Genomic DNA, 23,616 nt, shown 5'->3' on the forward strand with positions numbered 1-23,616 from the left:
CTAATTATAGAGACTTAGTTTATTTCTGCTAACTTCTAAATGGTAAATTCTTTAATTTTGGCAATTTTTTAATCTTGTGAGGTCTGGAATTTTTACCTCTGTCATGCTGTCTAGAAGCTTTCTTTCCCTAAGCTTTTTCCGGCTTTAGGAATGGAAGTTATTCTTTAGACCTAGTGCCTGCTTTGAGGGGATTGGGGGCTGAATTCTCGGAATTCTCCTTAACTTAAAACCTCAAGATACGTTGTCACAGAATTGATGCAGAGTGACCTACATAAAATTATCGTCTCTCCTCAACCACTCAGCTCAGATCATGTCAAAGTTTTTCTTTATCAGATTTTGCGAGGTAAGCTTTTCTTTGTGAAGAAAAAGGTAGTGTCACTGTATAAGTGAAATGTTTTGCTTTTCATTCGAACTTTAATCTGACCTTCCAAGGCTTTTTTCTTCCCTAAAGACTTTTTTCTTTTGACCAATTATTATATTTAATAATCTCTACACTGATGTTAAATAAGAGGCTTTTAAGGGTCGTCAAATGGTTCTTATTTTCACTGATGGAAGAGAAAGCCCTAATTCATTACTCAGTTAAGTAGGTTAGGGAGGTAAATAAGCAGGATGGTTTGTGGAACCTTGTGGTCTGTCACAGTTTCCTCTAAACAGTCTTTAGTAGGACTATGTGCCTGGCATCAGGTGACTCAATTGAAAAGTAATTGTGTTCCCTATGGATGACATTTATTCTTCAAGTGTGTTCAAAGTGTTGGCTGGTATACCTGAATCCCAACTCTAGAAAAACAAAATGACCCTTAAAGCCAAAGCATCCAGGAGGCTGAGAAACAGCCAGCTAAATAATTCTCCAGACCCGCTCATTAAAGAGCACCGACTTGATAGAGAGGAAGTTTGAGCTGACATTGCTGGGGCTTCTGGCCATCAGGTGTGTCCTCTGGAATTTTGCTGTTACAAATGGAGAATTGTTTAAAGCTGAAACAGCTTTCTTACCTAGTAAAATACTCTTCTCCCTCTGCTCCCACACCAGGATTCATAGATTCAGGTATTCTTTGTAGAGATTAAAAAGCATCTGACAACAGAATGAAAACACACACAAAGTATTAAAACTAGGATGTTCACCTTCCATAGATTTGTTGATACTCTGTGGCAGGGAACAGAATGAAGATATTGGATATTGGATCTTTTTTTTAGACTTGTAAAAAAATTAATGATTTGCTGTATTTTATTCAAAAGACTCAGCCTTGAAGCTGTGACCTTTTTCTAACAGTGCTAAAACTCAGTCTTTTAAGATATCAAAAATATTTTAAAGTAATTAACTACCCCTCTTGAATCTCAGTGGTAGGGAATAACTACTGACAAACCTGAATTTTGTCTTATCAGTGAAAATCTGCCCTGGGAAGGGCTCCCTGGTGGGTAATTCGGATTTGCCGGAGCAGGCTCAGAATCACAGGTTGAGAGTACGAATAGCCGAGCTCCAGTAGCCACCCACACGTAGGAGCAATTCAAGGATATTGGTATGGTCAGCTTTAATTCCAGCACCTGAAAAGCTGATCTATATTTAAACCTAACTCATCTTTTGAATCATAGGCATTACCTGTAAATTGTGCAAACCACTGATGATACTTTAGTTTACAAAAGTACAGTTTTTTGAGGTAGGACTAAGTCAAAGCTTTTAATAATGTTTATTAGGCCATTATTTGGAGAACAACCTTAAATCCTGTATTCTCTGTTACTGTGGTTTTCCCCAAATCATTGGTGAAGTGAAAAGAATTAAATATCTGCAATTAAATCCGTTTGTTATTTCAGGTTTGAAATATCTCCATTCAGCTGGCATTTTACATCGAGACATTAAGCCAGGGAATCTCCTTGTGAACAGCAACTGTGTTCTAAAGGTAGCTTTTCAGTTTCTTTAAATATCTGAGAAAAATTTAGAATGCCAAGGCAGGTTTAAGAACAGTATGTTTTTGTGAAAGAGTTAACTTTATTTTCATCACTTTACCAAAAATTAAAGAACCGAGTTTTCTCTAGCAATATCACTAGTCATGGCCATAGTAACTGATTTGTCGTCTTGACTCATGGTTTCTTCATGATAGTTTGCATATGTTTTGGAAACACTGAAATTGGAATTACAATGTGACCAGAAAGAAGATAGAGAAGGTGATTTCTTTTTAGATTGTTCCATTGCTAAAGGACGTATACATCAAAAGGAATATTTCAAGACTAGTCAGTTATTTATATGAGAATGTAGTGTGGCTTTTAAGACTGTGTTTTTGCACAGCTAACATTTCTGTGCCTTGTGTGACTGAGGTAGCAAAGTAGGTTAGTGGAAACACTTGAAAATACTAGGGGCCCTTGGGTAGCTCAGTTGGTTAAGCACCTGCCTTACAGCTCAGGTCGTGATCCGGGAGTCCTGGGATCGAGCCCCATGTCAGGCTCCCTGCTCAGCAGAGAGTCTGCTTCTCCCTCTGCCCCTCACCCTATTTGCACTCTCTCTCGCTTTCAAAGAAATAATAAAATCTTCAGTCAAAAAAAAAAAAGGTAAAAATACTAAGCCAGAAAAGGGTCAAATGTATTTGACAATATATAGTAGCCAATCCTGCTGCTCCCTCTGAAGAGGAATTGATTACAGGATTTAATTATAGTTAGTAGCCCCAAAATCTCAAGCCATCAATTTTAATTTTACTTTCCCCCAGTATCTCCACCCCACCCCCGTTGTTTCTTGTTCGCAAAATCCACATGTGTGCATTTCCCTGCCTCTAACAGAGATGTATTAGCGGAACTCCTAGAGAGAGGCCCACCATATTTTCCCCATCATAGAAATTAAGAGATAAGGGCCTTCCTACAGCTGTGTAATCTCTGCGTGAGCAAATTTAAATTCTGTTTATGAGTGGCTACAGTATTACATGCTGCTTCAGTCTGCAGTAAATATTCTTAACATTCCAACTGATAAATTTGAAAAAGAAAACTGGTTTTTTGTTTGGTTTTTGTTCTAATAAATAAAGTTTATATATATTTAAGTTTAAGTAAATAAGGATTTATTTATTTGGGAGAAAGAGAGCGCACAGTGGGGAGGGGCAGAGGGAAAGGGAGAGAGAGTTCCAGGCGGACTCCATGCTGAGCACAGAGCACAATGCAGGGCTTGATCTCAGGACCCTGAGATCACGACCTAAACTGAAACCAAGAGTCAGGTGCTTAACCAACTGTGCCACCCAGGCACCCCAAGAAAACTGGTTTTTAGATGTTGCCTGCTTTAAGTTTTCAGGCTGTCGCTGTTACTTAGCTTGATGGCAGTTAAACTAAATATTAAAAGCAAGTATATAAATGAATATCATTTTGTATTTTAAATGCTTTCTTTAAACTCTGTGCCAATTTTCTTTAAAAGCTGGTATGTTATACTGTGAAAAAAAATCTCCATTATAGCCTTGAAGAACTGTTCCTGATTTAACTCTAGAAAGATTTTTTTTTTTTAACTGTCTTTCAGAGGCACTTGGGTGGCTCAGTTGGTTAAGCGTCTGCCCTTAGCTCAGGTCCTGATCTCAGGGTCCTGGGGTCCAGCCCAGTATCGGGCTCCCTGCTCAGCGGGGAGTCTGCTTCTCCCTCTCCCCCGCCCCCACTCATGCTCTCTGTCACCGTCTCTCTCTCTCTTTCTCTCAAATAAATAAAATCTTAAAAAAAAAAAAAACAACTGTCTTTCATATTTTCCTGAAAACAACTAGTGTTGTAGTTCAGTCTCTTTCCACAGAGAAATTAATTGTTCTCAATGTCCACGAAAGTAAATATTCCTTCTATAGGTTATTGAGTTCATTTCCCTGCTACCTTTCCACTTTTTAAAGAGAGCTGCAACCTATCCCCATAACCCTAATTTTAATTTTTTTTAATTAAAACCTTAGGAATTCTATGTTCTGTTCAGCCAAATCAGTTTTATGACAGTTTAAGCCAGTTTCTTCTTATTTTGGTTTCTGGTTGGAGAACTTCACAAGGCATTTTGTTTAGAACCTGTCATGCTTGGTGCCATTACCAGCCTGAAGTCCATTTTTCAAATCATCTGTTATGGTATTATAACTTCTAGCTACTTGAACGAGTAACTAGAGGAAAATGTCATTTATGAATAAACAATACAAAGATCAGAATAGGGGCACCTGGGTAGCGTAGTCGTTAAGCCTCTGTCTTCGGCTCAGGGCGTGATCCCGGCGTTCCGGGATCAAGCCCCACATCAGGCTCCTCTGCTGGGAGCCTGCTTCTTCCTCTCCCACTCCCCTGCTGTGTTCCCTCTCTCGCTGGCTGTCTCTCTGTCACATAAATAAATAAATAAATATTAAAAAAAAAAAAAAAAAACAAAGATCAGGATAAATTGAAATTGTGCCCCACTCCTTTGACTTGTCTTAGCAGCCTACTTTATTTTTTTTATTTTTTTTTAAAGATTTTATTTATTTATTCGGCAGAGATAGAGACAGCCAGCGAGAGAGGGAACACAAGTAGGGGGAGTGGGAGAGGAAGAAGCAGGCTCATAGCGGAGGAGCCTGATGTGGGGCTCGATCCCATAACGCCGGGATCACGCCCTGAGCCGAAGGCAGACGCTTAACCGCTGTGCCACCCAGGCGCCCCATAGCAGCCTACTTTTAAGACCCAGAATGGAGAGCCAAGCTACGGGCACTAATTCTCTCTTCTCAAATGTACAAATTCATCAAAAATAATTATGATAAAACATTTCTCTTAAATTAGTATCCTTTCATATTCTGAATATACTTTGTTTCCTATTAAGCACAAAATGGATAATTTTGTTGGAAATCTCATTATCTTTCTGGTTATCTGATCGTGTAAGCTTCTTACTTCAGGTTTAGCTTGTCTTCAGATAAATTGCCAAAAATGACTCCAGACAGACTGATGTTTTTAACAAAGGACTTGCTTTATAACAGAAAACATTTTCTGTCCGGTGGGTGGTTAGTTTTTCATTGTTTTGTTTTTTACTATAAATACGAGAAAGATATAGGAAAATGGATTTAAGTTCTTTGGTCTGGTTTTGTTTTAAAAGGTATCCTAAAACATCATGGCCAAGGAAGAGAGTTTTAAAATTTTATGTGTTATTTGAACACTAGCCTCTGGGAGAATTTGATAAGCAATTTGTAGGGTTTTTTGGTGGTGGTTTTTTTTTTTTTTTTTCCTTTTTGGTATGTTTTTCAAACATTTTTTTAAGCTGCCAGACCCTTTTTTAAAATAAAATCTTATGCTGCGACCTCAACTTAGAAAAAGTTAGAAAAGTGTTAGTTCATCATTTATAATATTGCCTCATGAAGTTAATCAGTGAGAATGCTGGAGCTTGGAAGGCTGTTATTCTCTTATCTTAACCTCAGTGCTCCCACTTTTTGTTTTGGTGGCCCAGTATTAAGAAAATCTTATTTTCTTAATATGAGAAATTCCTGAAAATAAGCAGAAGTTGCTGGTGGTAGCACTGCTGCTGTCTACTAACAGCTCACCTTGCAACCTCAGCATACTTTTCAGTTAAACAGAAATAAAAAGAAAAGATTTATTCCTAGGTCTGCATACAAATTGACCAGTCTTTCTCATTTACTATTGTGTTACCGGGTTCTAGCATACTGTCCAAACCATAAGAGGCATTCAGTTAAATATTTACAGCATGAAGAAATGAGTGAAAGTAATAGCACTGGTATCCTACAGTGTGCTACATTTTGACGTACATATCTGAGTGTGAATGGTATTTTAAATACTATTTAAATAGGTACATGGGAAGTTTAGGGCTCAGTTTGAAACCTATAGATGTAAAGAAATTTTACTGTGTATGTTCCATAAAGACAGTAAACATAGCTCAGGAGGTCTTCAAGATAGGCCCCCTTTTTTTTCCTATAATTCCTCGATAAGCCTTGAAAATACATGGTTTGGTTTCTACATTTAAAGCTGGAAATACACATTGAGCTGTCTTTTTGGTTTTAATTATCAGTTGAAAAGATGAGTGAGAAAAAGATATTTTTTTAAGATCTTATTTATTTATTTGACAGAGAGAGAGCACAAGCAGGGGGAGTGGCAGGCAGAGGGAGAGGAGAAGCCGGCTCCCTGCAGAGCAGGGAGCTGGATGCGGGACTTGATCCAGAACCCCAGGATCATGACCTGAGCCGAAGGCAGTCGCTTAACCAACTGAGCCACCCAGGCGCCCGAGAAGAATATTTTTAAGACACATCATTTTTTATAGAAATAAGGAAGTTTGAGACTTCTTTTTCCCTCTTATGCAAATAAGATCAAATTCTATATTGACACAAATATACCGTACCTGTATCATTGAAAACTTTTCCAAAGTTCAGAGATTTATCAAGGTTTTGAATTTTTGCTTATTTTGTTTTACTTTACCATTTGTAAATATATTTGTCTCTTTAACAATATTTTGATAAATCTTTTCTATTTAGATTTGTGATTTTGGATTGGCCAGAGTGGAGGAATTAGATGAATCCCGTCATATGACTCAGGAAGTTGTTACTCAGTATTATCGGGCTCCGGAAATCCTGATGGGCAGTCGTCATTACAGCAATGCTATTGACATCTGGTCTGTCGGATGTATCTTTGCAGAACTACTAGGACGAAGAATACTGTTTCAGGCACAAAGTCCCATTCAGCAGGTATGATTGTACTTTAGGCTTTAGTAGCTTTCAATTCTATTACAGATGTAAAGGAAAAACCATCTCGCACACATCTTGGGCTTATTCATTGTACTGTCTAAATTGCTTTTAGCAAATTGAGGTTCACTTAAAATTCAGGAAGTTAGGAAGTTGAAGATTACAGAGAGATGCATTTTGTAACTTACGAACCTATTTCGAGGGAGTGTTGACTTTATTACCTGCACTGGTGCGTAGCAGCAGCCTCTGCTGTAACAATTTGCACAGGTGTAATCTTCCGTTGTTAGAGGCCTCTGTTCTTTCTGACTGAATGGGTCAGACTCGAAAATGTATTTGATGACTTAATGTACTTACACTTTGTGCTTAGAATATAAATTTGGAGTGTTGATTTCCTTAAATCTGAACATTTAAGAACATTTCTAACCTTTATTTTTGGGCTAACATATTTAAATATGGCAGAGAACATTAGAGGCTTATTAAAATGTAGCTTTAGGAGACCATTTGTGATACTTTATCTGCCCTAAGAGCTAATTCATTACCCTACATATTTTCTTGGGATAATTCCTAAGTATTTTTTTATCCATAAATCTTAACAATAGTGTTTGCATGAGAATAATGTTACAATGATGTTCTCAGCCTGCAGAATCAAATTGGTGGGTTCAAATCCTAGCTCTGCCACTTACTAGCAAATTAAACCATTCTGAGGATTGTTGTGCAGATTAAAGAAGTAATAAAGCTGAAAATGAGACCTGGCACATAGTCAGCGCTCAGCAAATGTTAGCCACCGTGATAGTAGTGATATGCCGGGATGCTAGGGATACAGTGGTAAATAACACAATTAGTTCCTGCCTTTGTGCAACTTTCACATGAGACAGAAAATAAATAAGTACACAAATAAATATAAAGCTAAGTTATGATAAATTCTGTGAAGAAAAATTGAACCAGGTTTAGGGATAGGGAATGATGATAGAGCAGAGCAATGCTAAAGGATTCTCTGAGAGGATGACATTCAAGGAGTGACTCAAGTGAAATGAGGGAGCAAGATGCTGGGTGTGTTCCAGGAAAAGGACAACCAACATAATTAAGCCTCTGAGGCAGGAGCAAGTGTGGCCTGTTGGAGGGATGGCATGATGAAGGGGGAGATCGTAGGAGACAAGGTCACACAGAGAGAGAGGGAGAGAGACTGACTATGGTGACTGGGTAAGGACTTTGGATTTTATTCTGTCCAAAGTGTAATGGAAAGCTAGATGAAGGTTCTGAGCAAGGGGGTGTTAAGATTTGATTGATCACATTTTCAAAGATCAGTCTGACTACTGTGTATCTTTGTAAATAATTCATGCGCTTGATCCAAAATGGAATAATTTCTTTTATACTCTTCTACAAAGAATTAACTGATACATCGGAAACTGTGCTATGATCAGCATTTGAAATTATTTATCTGCTATACTTTCAAAGTCTATTTTTATCAAGTTTACATCTTAAAAATTGATGCTCATGATAAAAAATTATCATACATAATTTTAATGTTGGGTACTATTGACAGTACCCACTTTGTTATTCAGTTTCTTTAGAAAGTAGATTTTAATGGACCTACCTGTAAGACCCATCATGTCTGGACATAAGAAACTGCCATACAGAAAAGCTTAAATAAAAGTTAAGGGGTTGTTTGGGACACCTGGGTGGCTCAGTCGGTTGACCATCCTACTTGGTTTCGGCTCAGGTTATGATCTCCAGGTTGTGGGATCAGCCCCACATCGGTCTTCACACAGTCAGCAGGGAGTCTGCTTAAGATTCTCCTTCTCCCTCTGCCCCTCCCACCCTGTGTGTGTGTGCGCGTGTGCATGCATGCTCTCTCTCTTTCTCTCTCTCGAACAAATAAATCTTTAAAAAAGGGGGGGGTTCAAATCCTGTATATTGAACAAGGATCTTGGATTGCTGCTGAAAAGAACGTGTGGGGGGGTGGGGAGGGTGTATGTGAAGCAGCCGTCATAGGTAGGATTCAGACACCTTATTTTCTAGAGAAATGCATAGGTCTTGAGTTTGCCAGTCTGACGTAGCCACTGACAGAGAACTTGCATCTATCTATCATCAGTGTATTTTAGGATGAGAACTCAAGATCTAAAATGGGAAAAGAGTCTAACTTCTAAATGGAAGTAGCTATTTTCTGTAGCATTTTCTCTGTATCTTTGAGAAATAAAAACCCTAGCAGACTTCATAAAAATGTTTCTCACCCATGGATCTTACCCATTTTAGACAACTTTCTGAATGTTTCCATTGGTTTTCATGAGCCAGTAGTTTTCTTCTGCCTTTACAGTAGTTGTTAGAGGTCCAAAAGTATCACCAACACACTTTTCCCAAAAAGCTTTGTATAGAGATCCTCTATGGAATACAAGCTGCTTGATCATCTCCGTTATCCTGGAGGGCAGTGATTCTTATCTAAACTTGATAGTTGTTGTTGTTGTTGTTTTTAAGATTTTTTTTTGTTTATTTGACGGAGAGAGTATGAGCAGGGAGGAGGAGCAAGGAGAGAGGGAGAAGCAGTTCCCCGCTGAGCAGGGAGCCCGATGTGGGACTCGATCCCAGGACCCTGGGATCATGACCTGAGCCAAGGGCAGACACTTAGCTGACTGAGCCAACCAGGCATCCTAAACTTCATAGTTTTGATAAGTGCAGAAAATAGTGCTTTATATCTGGCAGTCCCAGTACGAGGAAAAGAAGTATTCTGTAGGTAAGAATTTTCCAACCTGGAGGAATCTGAATGAGATGTTATTGCTAATTAGGTTATGAAGTTATAACAGTTTTCGCACTAGAGAAAATTGTGAAGTTGGGTTCCTACCTATCAAGACTTGTGAGAAGACCATTTTCTGTCGTGCTCAGCTGACTACATGTGGTCTTATGCAGTGTCATAGTTTTCTAAGAGCTACCGTTTTCTGCCAGCGTAAGAGATTTCTAGCATAACTAGAATGTAAATGATGTGTACAGGCCCAAACATCAATAGCTTAGCTTTCATTTCAGATGTGAATGTTCTGAATATTTACCGAGTCACAGCTGCCTGATGTATGGATTAGCTCCTAGATGAGCCTGAATCCATTTGAAGCATCAAAATCCATTCATTAACTGTTTGAAGAGTCATTAGCCACGAGCCAAAGAGCAGTTCACCTCTGCAAGGATCATAGATACTGTCTTATCAAGACCCAGGGCAGGTACATGCAGACTCCTAAGTTACTCTAGCCTTAGAATGCCCTGCTTGCCAAAACGTATTTTACTCCTATCATATGGGTTCCTAATAAAAACATTTTTCTGGGTTTTTAGTAGTCCAGAAAGTGAAAGTGAGGCTCCTATCAGTTAATCTGGAACTTACCTTAAGGGCTTGCTTTTCCCCCCACATTTGGTCCTCCTCTCTAAGGGCAGTAATTTAAGAGTAATGGAAAGTTGTCTCCATGAGCTCTTACTATCTGTCTGTATTTCATGTTTCCTTGCAGCTGGATTTGATCACGGATCTTTTGGGCACACCATCGCTGGAAGCAATGAGGACGGCTTGTGAAGGCGCTAAGGCGCACATACTCAGGGGCCCTCATAAACAGGTAAATGAGGGGGTGGGGCCTGAGTTGGTAACCACCTGGACAGGACTTCTCTTCCAACAGAATAATGACTTGGGACTTTTTAAACAAAAACGTGACTTGCAGGTTTTATTTAGTTTTTATTGTCACAGTCATAAATAAGAAAATGTTAAATATTTGTCAAACCAAATAAAATATCATCATTCCCAATGCTGTGGGAGAAAATAAATACTTCTATAGCACTGTTGCTAAGAAATGACTCCTGGCTTTTTGTCTCCTGGTCTTTGATGGGTCTGGGAGAAGTTACTGGGGTGGAGCTTTCACTTCAGTGCCATGTATATCAAGAGGTCTTTTCTAAATACTGAGCCAAAATACCTGGTTTCTCTTATTCCCACCAGGAATATGAGGCTGTTTCTGTTGCTGTCTTACCACTCACACAGATCAGGTTTGAATGCTTGTAGAAAAGAAGTATGAAGAGAGATTGCCAGATTTGCACTGATCAGTATTGCTTATAACCAGACAAGTCACTGCTAGAAAGACAAGAAGATGGCTCTTCTCTCCACGTGTTGGTTTAGCAGCATTTTTTAGGAGCACTTTTCCTAATCTGCTTTGGACAGAACAGCTTGCTGATGTGAAGAATGAGCAAGGGAAATAGTTTTTCTAGGAACAACAAACTGAAACAGAAAGAAGGCTTGAACAGGAAGACTCGGCAACTAATTTTCATGGGCTCTGCCTTGGTTTCTTTTAAATTAAGCATTTAGATGATCTGATTGATCGTTACATCTGATTGATCAAATGACGGACCGAGTTAGATACTCCTCTCAAATTACCAGCCAGACGTTTAGGCAAGGCCTTTTGCCTTGCCCATGCAGTTTCTCTCTGTAATGCTAGTGTGACTCCAGAGCTCCCATTTTCACAGGCATAAGAGGCAATGGGTAAAATGTGTTCTCTTCTAAAACCAGCCTGAACTAGAAAAATAGAGATGTAGACACTGGTATTTTAAATAACCCCCTGCCGGTTGTATCTTTCTGTTGCATTTAGTTTATAAACTATGAAATAATTTGAGCCCTAACTCTCTTAGAAGAGCATACAGTAAGTCTTAACCTAGAGGAAGGTTCTGTATTAATGGAAGGAACTCAAAAGATCTATTATGTTCTATTTATTGGCCATTATCAGCAATATTAAAGTAATTTATCAATACTTCATAGTAAATGTGTCCTTGGAACTAGCAAAATAATTTTTCTCTTTTACTGACCTTAGGTCAGTAAATCTTCCCTGGCTAAAGGTAGCCAGTAATGAAATGTGATTGAGATCACATACCCTAGTGCCACCCTTCCATCTGTAGAGGAATTTTAACTATTGCTAATGGTTGCCCGCTAATTAATCCTTTGTGTCAAAGCTGCTGAACTGCAGCTGAGAGAGCAAGGCTTCCTAAGGAGTTTCCGGCCTGCCTTCCAGAACAGCTCAAAAATGTGACTATGCTCTCCTTTGAGCATTCCTGGCAAGTGAGTCCTTTTCTTACTAGAAATTTAAAAAAATCTGTTAGCTGTAAAAACCTAGAACTTTCAATTAAATAAAAAATAGTTAAGTATCATATTATTGTCTAAAACAAAGGAGGGAAGAAAGGAAAATTTAAAGTCCTATGTTTATTTAACTAGTTAAATAGGTTAAGATGTTAAGCAGAATTTTTTCCTATACATTTTTACATGAGTCGGCGTCTTAACAGTAATGCCTCTTAGAATTTATTTTGTTTAAGTTTAGTGATGGTCTTAAGAGAGTACCACAGTAAAAGTAAGTGGTAGCCCTGGCTAGTCTTGCCATTGGAATATTTTGGTTTTGAAGAGAAGGCTGGTGGGGTGGAAACAAATTAGGTGACCATTTTCCCTCAAAGACTAGATACACTTTGCACAAAACTTTAAAGTCTTACTTAAGATTTTATTTATTAATTTGAGAGAGAGAGAGAGAGAGAGAGAGAGCACAAGCAGAGAGGAAGGGCAGAGGGAGAGGGAGAAGCAGACTGAGCAGAGAGCCAGGATCTCGATCCAGGGGCTCAGTCCCAGGATTGTGACCTGAGCCGAAGGCAGACACTTAACCAGCTGAGCCACCTAGGTGCCCCAGAACTTTAAAGTCTTATCTCTAGATGCTTTAACCAGTTAGAAATGGTCTCCTGAGTCAGGTGTTCATGGTCTTTGAACAGTAACCCAAGTAGATTGGTATAAAGCAAGTTATGCCTACCATATGTAATTGAATATAAATGAACTTAGCATATTACTTAGTTCCAGTTTTCTTCCCCCAGTATGGAAATTCAGGTTTTCGTCTACATTTGCTAGTTGATCTTTATATCACTGCTGCTCTTAAGAGAAGTTAGCAGACCATTGAAGCTCTTTATCTGAACCATCAGTCGGATTCTACTTTTCCCCTTCCCACTCTCTACTCCTTCCCTTACCCCATGATGCATATCCTTTATGCCTCTTGTTGCACTGTTAGCAGCTGCTTGAAGGTATCTCCATTCATGTTATACCTATTTAGAGCTGAGATCAGAAGACACATACATACCCGTACACAGTGTATTGTATGTAGCCACTTGGGTATTTTTTTTTAACTTTAAAAGATTAATTTGGTCCTAAAACCAGTATATACACTATAGCTTGTGTAGTTCTGTACATCATGACTATTCTGCAAAGGGCATAGTTCTTAGCTCAGCGCCCCACCCCAGATATATGCTCTGTTTATATTTCTTTGGTCTGTAGTGTTGAGAGAGAGCAGGCTGTGGTGGCAGTCTCAGGCTTACCACAGTGCACAACATGCTGACGGTGTCCCAGGAGTTGTATGCTACAGTTTTCAGACAGACTGAATGTGAATCTTTCCTCAGCTGGCAACTCGCTTTGTGATCTTAGGTAAATTACTTAACCTCTTTGTGCCTCAGTTCATTCCTCTATAAAATGGGAATAAAAATGGTTCCTACCTCATTAAATTGTTATGATGATAAAGAGATAGTACATGCAAGGAAAGCATAGAACAGTATCTGGCATTCTAAACATTTCATAAATATTAATAAATATTACCAATTAAAGTTACCACCATAAAATGGTAGCTATAGCTGGTGATGACTTTTTTATACATATAACATTATGATCAAGTAGAGTCTGTCCCAGGGATGCAAAGATGGTTCACCTACAGAAGATCTATTAATATATTTTGACATGTTAAGTGAGAAAAATCATGATTATCTCAATTGATGCAGAAAAGGCATTAGATGAGGTTCAGTCCTTTTCATGCTTACCATGATAAAAGTTCTTTACAAAAACCTATAAATGTATAGAGAAGTATATGAACAAGGCAGAATGAGTTGTATTTGCACATTACTAATTACACGAGATAAAAATGCATGCACACAGAAAAAGCCTCTAACTTTTAGAAAGGACTCAGAATTCTCAGTGAAGCTACTTAGGCTGTTGGAGGTCTTCACAGGGTAAGCTATACCTTACTGTACTTATTCTAAATTACTTGATACAGGGGCACCTGGGGGGCTCCCTTCAGCTCAGGTCATGATCCCAGGATCCTGGGATCGAGCCCCACATCAGGCTCCCTGCTCAGCAGGAAGCCCGCTTCTCCCTCTCCCACTCCCCCTGCGTGTGTTCCCTCTCTCACTGTTTCTCTGTCAAATAAATAAATAAAATCTTAAAAAATAAATAAATTACTTGATATAGAGTTAGATGAACCATATTTAAACTCATGAGGAATACTTCTCAAATTTCAATACAAGTTTTTGAGTTTAGACTATAAAAAGAAAAACTAAGCTTTTTTCAAGTAGTTCCCACTTAAGTAGCTACTCAGTTAGATGGAAATAACCATTCTTTAGTATAATAATCATTTTTAACAATAATCAGAAGTTTGCTATATACTAGTCACTGTCCCAACCACTTCTTATACATTAGTTCATTAAATCCTCACAGCACCATAATGTACCATTTGTTCCTTTTTACACACAGGAGATGAAGGATTACAGAGGTCAAATAATAAGCTTGAGGTCATAAGCCAGATCTCAAAGTAGGTTTCTCTACTTCTAAAACTTACATTCTTAGCCAGTATACGCTGCCTGCCCATACACCTTCACAGCAGATTTTTTTATTAATTTCATTTGTACATATGCAAGTAATATGTGAATACATGAAAAATAAAAATTTTACAGTTATTCATCCCTAGCTACCCCGCACCCTCTCCCAGTCACCTCTGGATTAATTTGAGAGTATCTTCCCGACATGTTTTTGTATGCATTTATTTATATATTTGTACAAACAAATACGTACTATCGTTTGTTGGGACTTCTTAAAAAATATAACCATACATAAACAAAAGGAGAATCTAATTGGCTATTTTCTTAGAGTCACAGATTACTGTCTCAAATTAATTTTCTTGTGTGATTGATTAATATACATACTCCCATGATAGTGTATCAATCAGGACTCTTCAGTGAAACTCAATTAAAACTGGCTTAAGCGAAAAAGGGAACTTACTGGCTCATCGAACTTTTTTTTTTTTTTTTTAAGATTTTATTTATTTATTTGACAGAGACAGCCAGCGAGAGAGGGAACACAGGCAGGGGGAGTGGGAGAGGAAGAAGCAGGCTCCCAGCGGAGGAGCCTGATGTGGGGCTCGATCCCATAACGCCGGGATCACGCCCTGAGCCGAAGGCAGACGCCCAACGACTGAGCCACCCAGGCGCCCCTCATCGAACTTTTTATATGAAGTTGTTGGGCTACAACTGTCTCAGGCCTTGCTGGATTCAAGTAGTCACGTAATGTTCTGAGCCAGGAATCTGACTATTCTGTTTTGCCTTCCTGTGTGTTGGCTTCATTTTCAGACAGGCTTTCTTTTCACCTGCGTGTTTGTAAAAATGGAACCAGCGGTCCAGGCCTACATTTCACAAGCATATCAGTCCTTCAGGAAAGAGCTTTCCCAAATAGATCTAGAAGAAAATATTTGGAAGGTCTCTGATTCAGTTATGGTTATGTTTGCTTATGAGTAATAGAAAATCTTGCTTACAGTGGTTTCAAGAAATAGGGGTTCATTTTTTTCTCATATCAAGAAGTCCAGGGGTAAGCAGCCTGGAGCTGGTATAGCAGCTCAATTACATCATGAAGGACCTAGTTTTTTCCTTTCTTTCTGCTCTGCCATCTCTAGGATATTGACTTCATACCCTCTTGCTTATCTCTTCCTGGCTACAAAAGGGCTGTAGCTTGAACTCATATCCACATTCAAAGCAAGAAAATGGAGGAAAGAGGGAGCACTAGTCGTATCTGTCCCTTTTATCAGGAAAGGATATTTTGCCAGAAGGCTGCCTAGCAAATTTCTGCTTATATCTCATTGTCTAGAACTGTGTAATATGTAACCTCCCAGATGTTAGACAAGCTAAAAAAAATGTTTTCTATCTTCTATAGTAAAGGTAGGTAAAGGAGAAGAGGGTTGGGGGGGGGGGCGGTACGTGTTGGATTAGCCAGTCCATTGGCTGTCCCCTGTTTTAGAACATGTCTTTCCCAGAGCCAGTCAAGGTGGTGTTCAGGGGAATATTTTGTTCGATTGGCCAGGCCTGGGTCAGGTGCCCATCCTTGGAGTTGAGACATGGAAATCAAGCTCAGCCACTTGATTTATGAGTGAAGGAGGGAGTGGTTCCCCAAAGGTCAAGGAATGCTGGGCAGACAAAAACACTGTTCGGTATTTTTTATTTATTGTTTCTTTTCTACAACTCAAAGCGTTAGATGAATGCAATCTTAGCTGCCATGGCCCAAGTATCTTTTAAAGTAGGTACTTGTTGGGGCGCCTGGGTGGCACAGCGGTTAAGCGTCTGCCTTCCGCTCAGGGCGTGATCCCGGCGTTCCGGGATCGAGCCCCACATCAGGCTCCTCCGCTGGGAGCCTGCTTCTTCCTCTCCCATTCCCCCTGCTTGTGTTCCCTCTCTCGCTGGCTGTCTCTCTGTCACATAAATAAATAAAATCTTAAAAAAAAAAAAAAGTGGAAAGGAAAGAATTGCTTATGGTGAGATATTTTGGTCAGTAAGAATTGCCTGGAATTTGGCTGCCAACCTGCATAAGCCATTGAAAAAGACCAGCTATTTGCAGTCAAACCAGGAATCGGAATCTTTCAAAAATATCAAACTACTTCATTTTACACAGTAAAGAAATTCTTAGGGAAAATATGTAAATTAAGTTATAAATTAAAACCTCTTCTCCACACTCTCCACATGCTGCTCCTTATCTTGACTAATACAGATAATTTCAGGGCTACCATAGACTTACATATTTTTAACAAGAAATACTTCTCTATCTGCAAACAAATATTTGAGTGCCAATTATAAATGAGTTCTGTGCACATAATGCTTTTTATCTGTGATAATCCTATTGGGTTTCATACAATTTTAGAGCTAAAGTGAACTTCAAAGATAATTTAGTCCAACCACCTCCTTCTGTGCTTAAGGATACTGGGATTCCGACATGTTGATTGATCTAATCAGTTAGTGAATTAGAGCCCTCATCTCATCTTATCTCTGTTAGTCCTTCATCCTGCAGAAAACTTTGTGAAGTGAATAATTTTCTCCTGATGATTCTGAGACACCTTGCTGCTATTCTTATTGGGTTTTACTATGTGGCTTTCTTGGAAGTAGGCAGACATGTAAGACAGAGTTCACATGCTTCGTTTGCACAGTTTCCATGCTTGATTTTGCGTGTGCCTATGGTTTTAAATATTTTGCCTCCCACTTCTAGGCATGTTTGGTCTTCCCTTCTTGCCTGAGCATTTACGGCATAAGGCTAACAGGAGCACCATATTGACAATAATCCTTTCATTTGTTGTAGGCTCCTTTGTGAGCTAACCTACACTAGGTAATCCTGCAATATAAAACATTCTACTGGAAGTCAGTGCCAGTTGCTGCTTCTGAAGATTAGTTAATGAGGGGAATACCCATTCGCTTTGAGGTTAGACATATGTGCACACATCTTTTGAGCTGGATACTTGTAATAAATTGGCTGTATTCCATATCTAAGTACACAGAGACTCACATATTTTAATTCTTTATTTTTTACAGCCATCTCTTCCTGTACTTTATACCCTGTCTAGCCAGGCTACACATGAAGCTGTTCATCTCCTTTGCAGGATGTTGGTCTTTGATCCAGTAAGTAGTGTTTATTTTTATATTGTTTTAATGAATTAAAAATACATGTGTTCTAAGAAGAACATCCTGGCTTTAAACAGATGAGCAATGTAAAGAGTGACTTTTTCAAAGATAAACTTCATTCCCCAGTTTCATGGGTGTCATCATGCTCACTCATTGCACAGAAGTTTGATCATTAACACATAAACATCTAGGCGAAGAGAGATAGGGAACTGTACCATCCTTATTTATCTCACGATTTGAAAAAAAAAGTTTGACACCAAGGTAAATCAGGAGAAAAGAATTTTAACATTCTTGGAAAAAATCCACCTGTTATATTGCATAAAGAACTGTTTACTTGTTTGGTGATTGAGATGGTAGCTTTATCAAATGCCATTCTAGACTCCACTCTTCTGGGACAAAGTTCAGGTCTTCATTTATCTATTCATCCAAAGAGTATTTATTATTCATCTCTGTGCTGGTAACTATTGCCAAAGAAGACTCAAAAATGAAAACATTTAGAAAAAAACATCTTACTTGCCAAGAGTACAAGGAAGTCCTCAAGTACAAAACACAACAGGTATTTAAAGGGGGAGAAGCCAGAAAGGTACCATTTTTGAAGTTTACATTGGTATGTTCATAATGAGAAAACAGCTACATCTCAGGGGACAGAGTGAATTTTTTGTTCATTTGGTGTTTGTTAATTTTTTGGTTTCCATTTGTTTACTTCAGCATGTGAGGTGCCTCATGATATAGGAAGCAAAACAGAGGGGTGCTTCTTGTTTCCACACCCCCTTCTTGTGGTCAAGCTCCTACCATTAAGGACAGTTTCAACCACATAAGTTGCTCAATGAGCTAGTGATTTAGTGTCATTAGTTTGATTTTTTTGTTTTATTTGGCAAGTTTATTTACATAGCTAAACTATGTATACAACAGGAGATGTTTTTACGTAAAGTCTTACGTAAAGACTTTACATAAAGACCTCTTATGTATTTTTTATATATCTTTTGTGGTCAAGAAAACTAGAACCACATGAACTTCAGGCTTCAGAGGTCATTTCTGTCTGCCTCTAGAGGATATTATAAAGGCCCTGAGGTTAAATTTTACTTTTATGTGTCAGAAATATGTTACTCTCTTTATTCTGTTAAGATTAGGAACCATGAACTATGTGGTTCACCTGTACCAACTTTTACTTGCAATACTTAGAGCTGTATGATGTCCTGTTCCTCTGAGATCCCATGATCATTAATGATCCTGACCTGCCAGAAGTTCATAATCTTTACAACTCTAAGGCTGTAATTTCCTAAGCCATAGAGTGGATACCAAGCATGTTTTCCTGGGAAGCCTTTTAGACATCACTCCTACACATGAAATGTCCTTTTTCCTTAAGAATGGGGTTGTCACACCTAATTAAAATGAAACTTTCGGTGTGCTCATAGTTATACATTAGATTTATCTATAAGAAGGAGGTAAGATTTATCTGGTTTAAAAAAAAAAAGGATAGATTCTTATTGGACCTATGCAAATAACTACATGGTCATTTAAAAAATAGAATTCCATTAAGGCACCCCATGTAATATTTACCCTTTTTTATCATTGTCTTATAGAACAAGGTCAACTGATATATACTGTTATTTATTTACAGAATAATTTTTAAATTGGCCTGATGCTTTATTAGTTTATGACTGATACTAAGGATTCTTTTCTTTCCAGTTCTGAGGGTTCAGTTAGAAATAGATACCATTTTTAAAGAGTGTTGCATTCTGATTTTAACCTGTTAAATTGAGGGCTAGCGATACGTTAAGAAGAAAGAAATGAGGTTTTTAAAAAATATCCATTAAAAATAGAACATTAACCATAATTAAATCAGTTTATTTAGCCCAGTTAGTCTGAGATAATTATTTAATTACTTTATTGAGCTTGGGTTAAGCGGTCTACTGCCACGTGTCTGCTCCTGGACTGACACATTCCTGGAAATCCTGACTCAGTTACTTGGTTTAGTCTAGCTGATGGCTGTCTGTGGTGGTAACATCAGCTATACCCATAAGTTTATATCCTGAATTCAGTAGTCAGGAGTACCTGGTGTAACAGTCCTTTACTGAGGTTCTTCCGATGTTTCTCATGGAAAATTTAATTCCTTAGCCTCTAGTAGAAGGGCTCTGGTTCTTTTAGTATAATGATATCAATAGTATTGGAAAGGATGAGATGTAATAAATAATCCGTTTATAAAGACATAATTAACTATTAACTCAAATAGTGAAGACATTAAACCTCCAGAGACTTTAATTTTTCTAGATGCAATAAATAGTTACAAGCAATATTTTTAAAGCACAACAAAAATTATTAGGAAGTTAGACAAAATTATTCACTTTTTTTCTCTTACCAAACATATATCTATTATCTTGCATACACATCTTCCTATCATCACATATTCCTTTATACTCTTGACAAAATACATATTACTTTAACCCAAAGATATTTGCACATCTTTTTTAACTGTTTATTGATGGCTCCTCTATAATGTATTAATGAAGAGCCTTCATATATTAAAATTATGTTGTCCAGGTATCCAAAAACTGTTCATTAACTCAATTTAATTATTACCAAGGTCTTCATGTTAACTAAGAATCAGATTAAAATTTAAGTTGATAAATTAAGTCCTTATGAATTGTAGCATTCTAAAAACTAATTTCTTTTTGGAAACACATTACCTATTATCATTCATCTACTGTAGTTGAACACGTAATTTTGCAATTCTGTAATCTCACACAAAGGGATATTAGTTTATTTGACCAGCAAAATCAGTAGAAAAAAATTAAATTCAAAATGATTAGGCTTTTTGTGAGAAAACAAACTCAAAACTTATAGAATATTGTGGTGGCATCATTTGTACATGGCAGTAAAATCAGAAAGAAAACAGAGATATTTTTATATTTTTATAACTATTAACTCAGCCTAGATTTGTCCAGAGTCACCTTGCCTAGTAATATCACATGACCTCTTTATCTTATACAATTATATACCAGATATTAAAACTTTAAGAGAAATATTTTGCTTTTTACTCTGTAACCTACTAACCAAGAGTATTATTTTAATTCACAGTTAAAGCTTTATTTAATCTTTGAATTACAACTTTATTTTTTTTAAGATCTTATTTTTTTATTTATTTGAGAGAGACAGAGACAGAAAGAGAGCGGGGGGAGGAGCAGAAGAAAAAGAACAAGCAAACTCCACACTGAGCACAGAGCCTAACACAGGGCTCGATCCTAGGACCCCGAGATCATGACCTGAGCCAAAATCAAAAGTCAGACGCTTAACCGACTGAGCCACCCAGGCGCCCCTATGAGTTACAGCTTTAGCAAGAAAAAATTTCTAAATAGCCAACATATTTAATACATAAGGCAGAATAATGTTTTAAAAATCTTTTCATTTCTTTGTATATGTCTTTAATGTGTTGATAGTCGTTCTAAAAGCCAGTTGGAATAGGAGTTTGCCCCATTCGCTTTTTAAGAGATCTCATAACATGATATATTAATTCCCCTCAGAAGTATACAAAGTACGTCAATGTGTTTGCTTAGAAATAGTTTTTATTTGTAAAATGGAAGGCTTTATCAACTCTTCAAAACTAAAAGAGCCAACTCTGATAAAGCAACAAAATCTAGGGTAGAAACAAGTGTTGACATCTATTATAAATATTGATTAGTTAAACAAGGTATATACAATATGTAATTAAGAATATACATGACATGGGGTGCCTGGATGGCTCAGTCAGTTGAGTATCTGACTCTTGGTTTCAGCTCAGGTCATGATCTCAGTGTCCTGGGATCGAGCCCCGAGTTGGGCTCCCTGCTCAAGCAGGGAGTGTTCTTCTCCCTCTCTCTCTCCCCCTCCCCCAACTTACATGCGCCTATGCGTGCGTGCTCTCTCTGACAAATAAATGAATCTTAAAAATATATATATATAGGACATAATTAATCACCGCTAAGTCCTTCTAAAGAACATTATTGAAAATCTGAGTAATTTTGTGATCTCTTTCTCAATTTAGTAAGGCAGTTTTTCTTTTCAGTATTCATACCCTTTACAAAATGACAGTCTCCTTTCTTTAGCCTTGTTTCACAAGTTCTAAAGAGACATTAATTTGTTTAGAAAAATGAAAGTTGATCATTGATTGTATGCTAAGGATTTGATTTACCTTTTGTTCAAAGGCTTCTCTTGGGTAAGACACTTTAGAGGACCCCGTGTTGATGCACACAGAACGTACAAACACAGAGCATGCTATCAGTAGTTGGGATAACACCAAAATCTTTTCAACCCTGCATTCTGAAATTTTAGGAAATATCAGAATCCACAGACAAAAAAACCCAGCAAGAAAACCAGATTCCAGCTGCTGCTGGCAGCTGAGAGGGACCCAGTTTCTGACATCTGCCACCTGACAGAAATGACTTAATGGTCAGGTGATAAACTGACCCAGATTCAAACACTGCTGCCACCAGTGTGTTCATGATTGGCCACGCTCAGTCAGAAACAGAAATGAACTTATCCAAGAACCAGCTGTAGTATCCAAAAGCCAAGGAGCTCAGTCCCTCACGTGAGACTGGCCAGAGGCACTGAGGACTCCAAGGGGCCTGGTCCCAGGCAAAATGTACTGTCAGCCAGCTTGTTTCCTTTGGTTCTGACAATAGACCTTTATCCCAGTGGAACCTCCAGGAATAGCTGGACCCATTTAGAGAAAAAAGCAGCAGCTTACTTGCTCAGAGCACCAGCGAGTCAGGCTTCAGAAGGTTGGATCACCAGATGCACCATATGACAGGTAGTGAGAGAAACAAAACCAAGGTTGTCAAGTTTACATCCATCTGTTCATGTGGATAAACAGCAGCTTTCTTTTGTGATTATCATATCCTGAAAAGTCATGACATACCTTTTAACATCAGCATAGCAAAGAATTCGAGATAAAAGCATTTTTAGGGAAACCAGGTTTATGGGGAATATTTAACATTTTGTTATTTGGGGGACTAGAACCAGTCAGGGTGATCCAGTTATTTTTGGTTTGAGTACCAAATGGTTTTCTTTGTTTTTAATTGTGTTGTGTGAAGTGCTTGATTATACCGGAAGCAGGGCAGAGTGTCCATTTTTGTTCTCTGTACTGAGTCCATCCTTCAATACTTTAAAATATACTTACACGTCCACTAAGCTAAAAAGAGGAGCAGAGTTTTTTTAATGGAGAAATGAGTTTATGATTTATGTAAACCTGAAACTACTACATTTAGTATTCTGCTCTGAAGTGCCAGAAAACCACAGGCCACTGATATTCAGACGGTGCTGGCTGTCAGAACATGGCATTCAGACCTTGTCTGCTGCCTAACCCCAGCAGTTCCCCATAGGCTTTTGCCCTGAGTTCAGTTGGCATTCTAAGAGAATAAAAGTTTCAAGCAACTTTGTAAAATTGCCACTGTGATCACATCTCTACCAAATGCTGAAACATATTTAGAAAATATAACTGTTACTTAAAATGTAAACTTATCCCCTCCAAAGCATTGCATACTTAAATGTCATGGTATTTGCCATTTTTTGACCATGCATGTATCTATTTCAAGGTAGGAGCTCTTCGGGATCTTAGCAGAGTCACTTTTAAGAGCTTTCTGGTGGTGTCTGGTGGTTGGTTGTCCTATGTTATATACTCCCTCTGCTGCTGCCTCACCTGCCTCTACATTCAGACATCCCCTCTTTATGCAAGATATACTATAAACTAAGGATAAGCTGTGAAAGCAGTTACTGTGTCTTAATGAAAGATCCTGTGTAGACAGTCATGTTTATCTGTAGTGTTGATGTGCTGGTCTCTAAATTTGATTTCAGTCCAAAAGAATATCCGCTAAGGATGCCTTAGCCCACCCCTACCTAGATGAAGGGCGACTACGATATCACACGTGTATGTGTAAATGTTGCTTTTCCACCTCTACTGGAAGAGTTTATACCAGTGACTTTGAGCCCATCACCAATCCCAAATTTGATGACACTTTTGAGAAGAACCTCAGTTCTGTTCGACAGGTTAAAGGTGAGTACCTTTTTTGGTCCTCAGCCGGATGAATAATAACATTTTCCATTATGTGACTGTGAAAAGCTGAGTCTGGATGGTGACCAGAGTTCCTCCATATGTTTATTTTACAACCTTGTGTATAGCTCTTTGTCCAGGGCATATATACGCCAAGAAAGCTATGTGTGTTATAAAAACACTGATCTACTATTGCATCCAGGGGAAGGTCAGGCAGAGCTTTTCAAGCTGACTTAT

The 23,616-nt window shown here is 38.2% G+C and overlaps 1 protein-coding gene across 1 annotated transcript in view; it reads left to right on the forward strand.

Annotated features, from left to right (window-relative positions):
• The window catches only part of NLK (nemo like kinase), a 158,359-nt gene that overhangs the window by 130,091 nt on the left and 4,652 nt on the right, over window positions 1-23,616 (forward strand). Inside the window, exons 4-9 of the mRNA XM_026517691.4 lie at window positions 237-343; window positions 1,807-1,892; window positions 6,417-6,626; window positions 10,106-10,207; window positions 17,265-17,351; window positions 23,184-23,382. Coding sequence (XP_026373476.1) covers window positions 237-343; window positions 1,807-1,892; window positions 6,417-6,626; window positions 10,106-10,207; window positions 17,265-17,351; window positions 23,184-23,382 — 791 coding nt within the window. The remainder of the gene's footprint in view (window positions 1-236; window positions 344-1,806; window positions 1,893-6,416; window positions 6,627-10,105; window positions 10,208-17,264; window positions 17,352-23,183; window positions 23,383-23,616) is intronic.

This window comes from Ursus arctos, unplaced genomic scaffold, assembly GCF_023065955.2.
Source record: "Ursus arctos isolate Adak ecotype North America unplaced genomic scaffold, UrsArc2.0 scaffold_24, whole genome shotgun sequence".
NCBI classification, from domain to species: Eukaryota; Metazoa; Chordata; class Mammalia; order Carnivora; family Ursidae; genus Ursus; species Ursus arctos.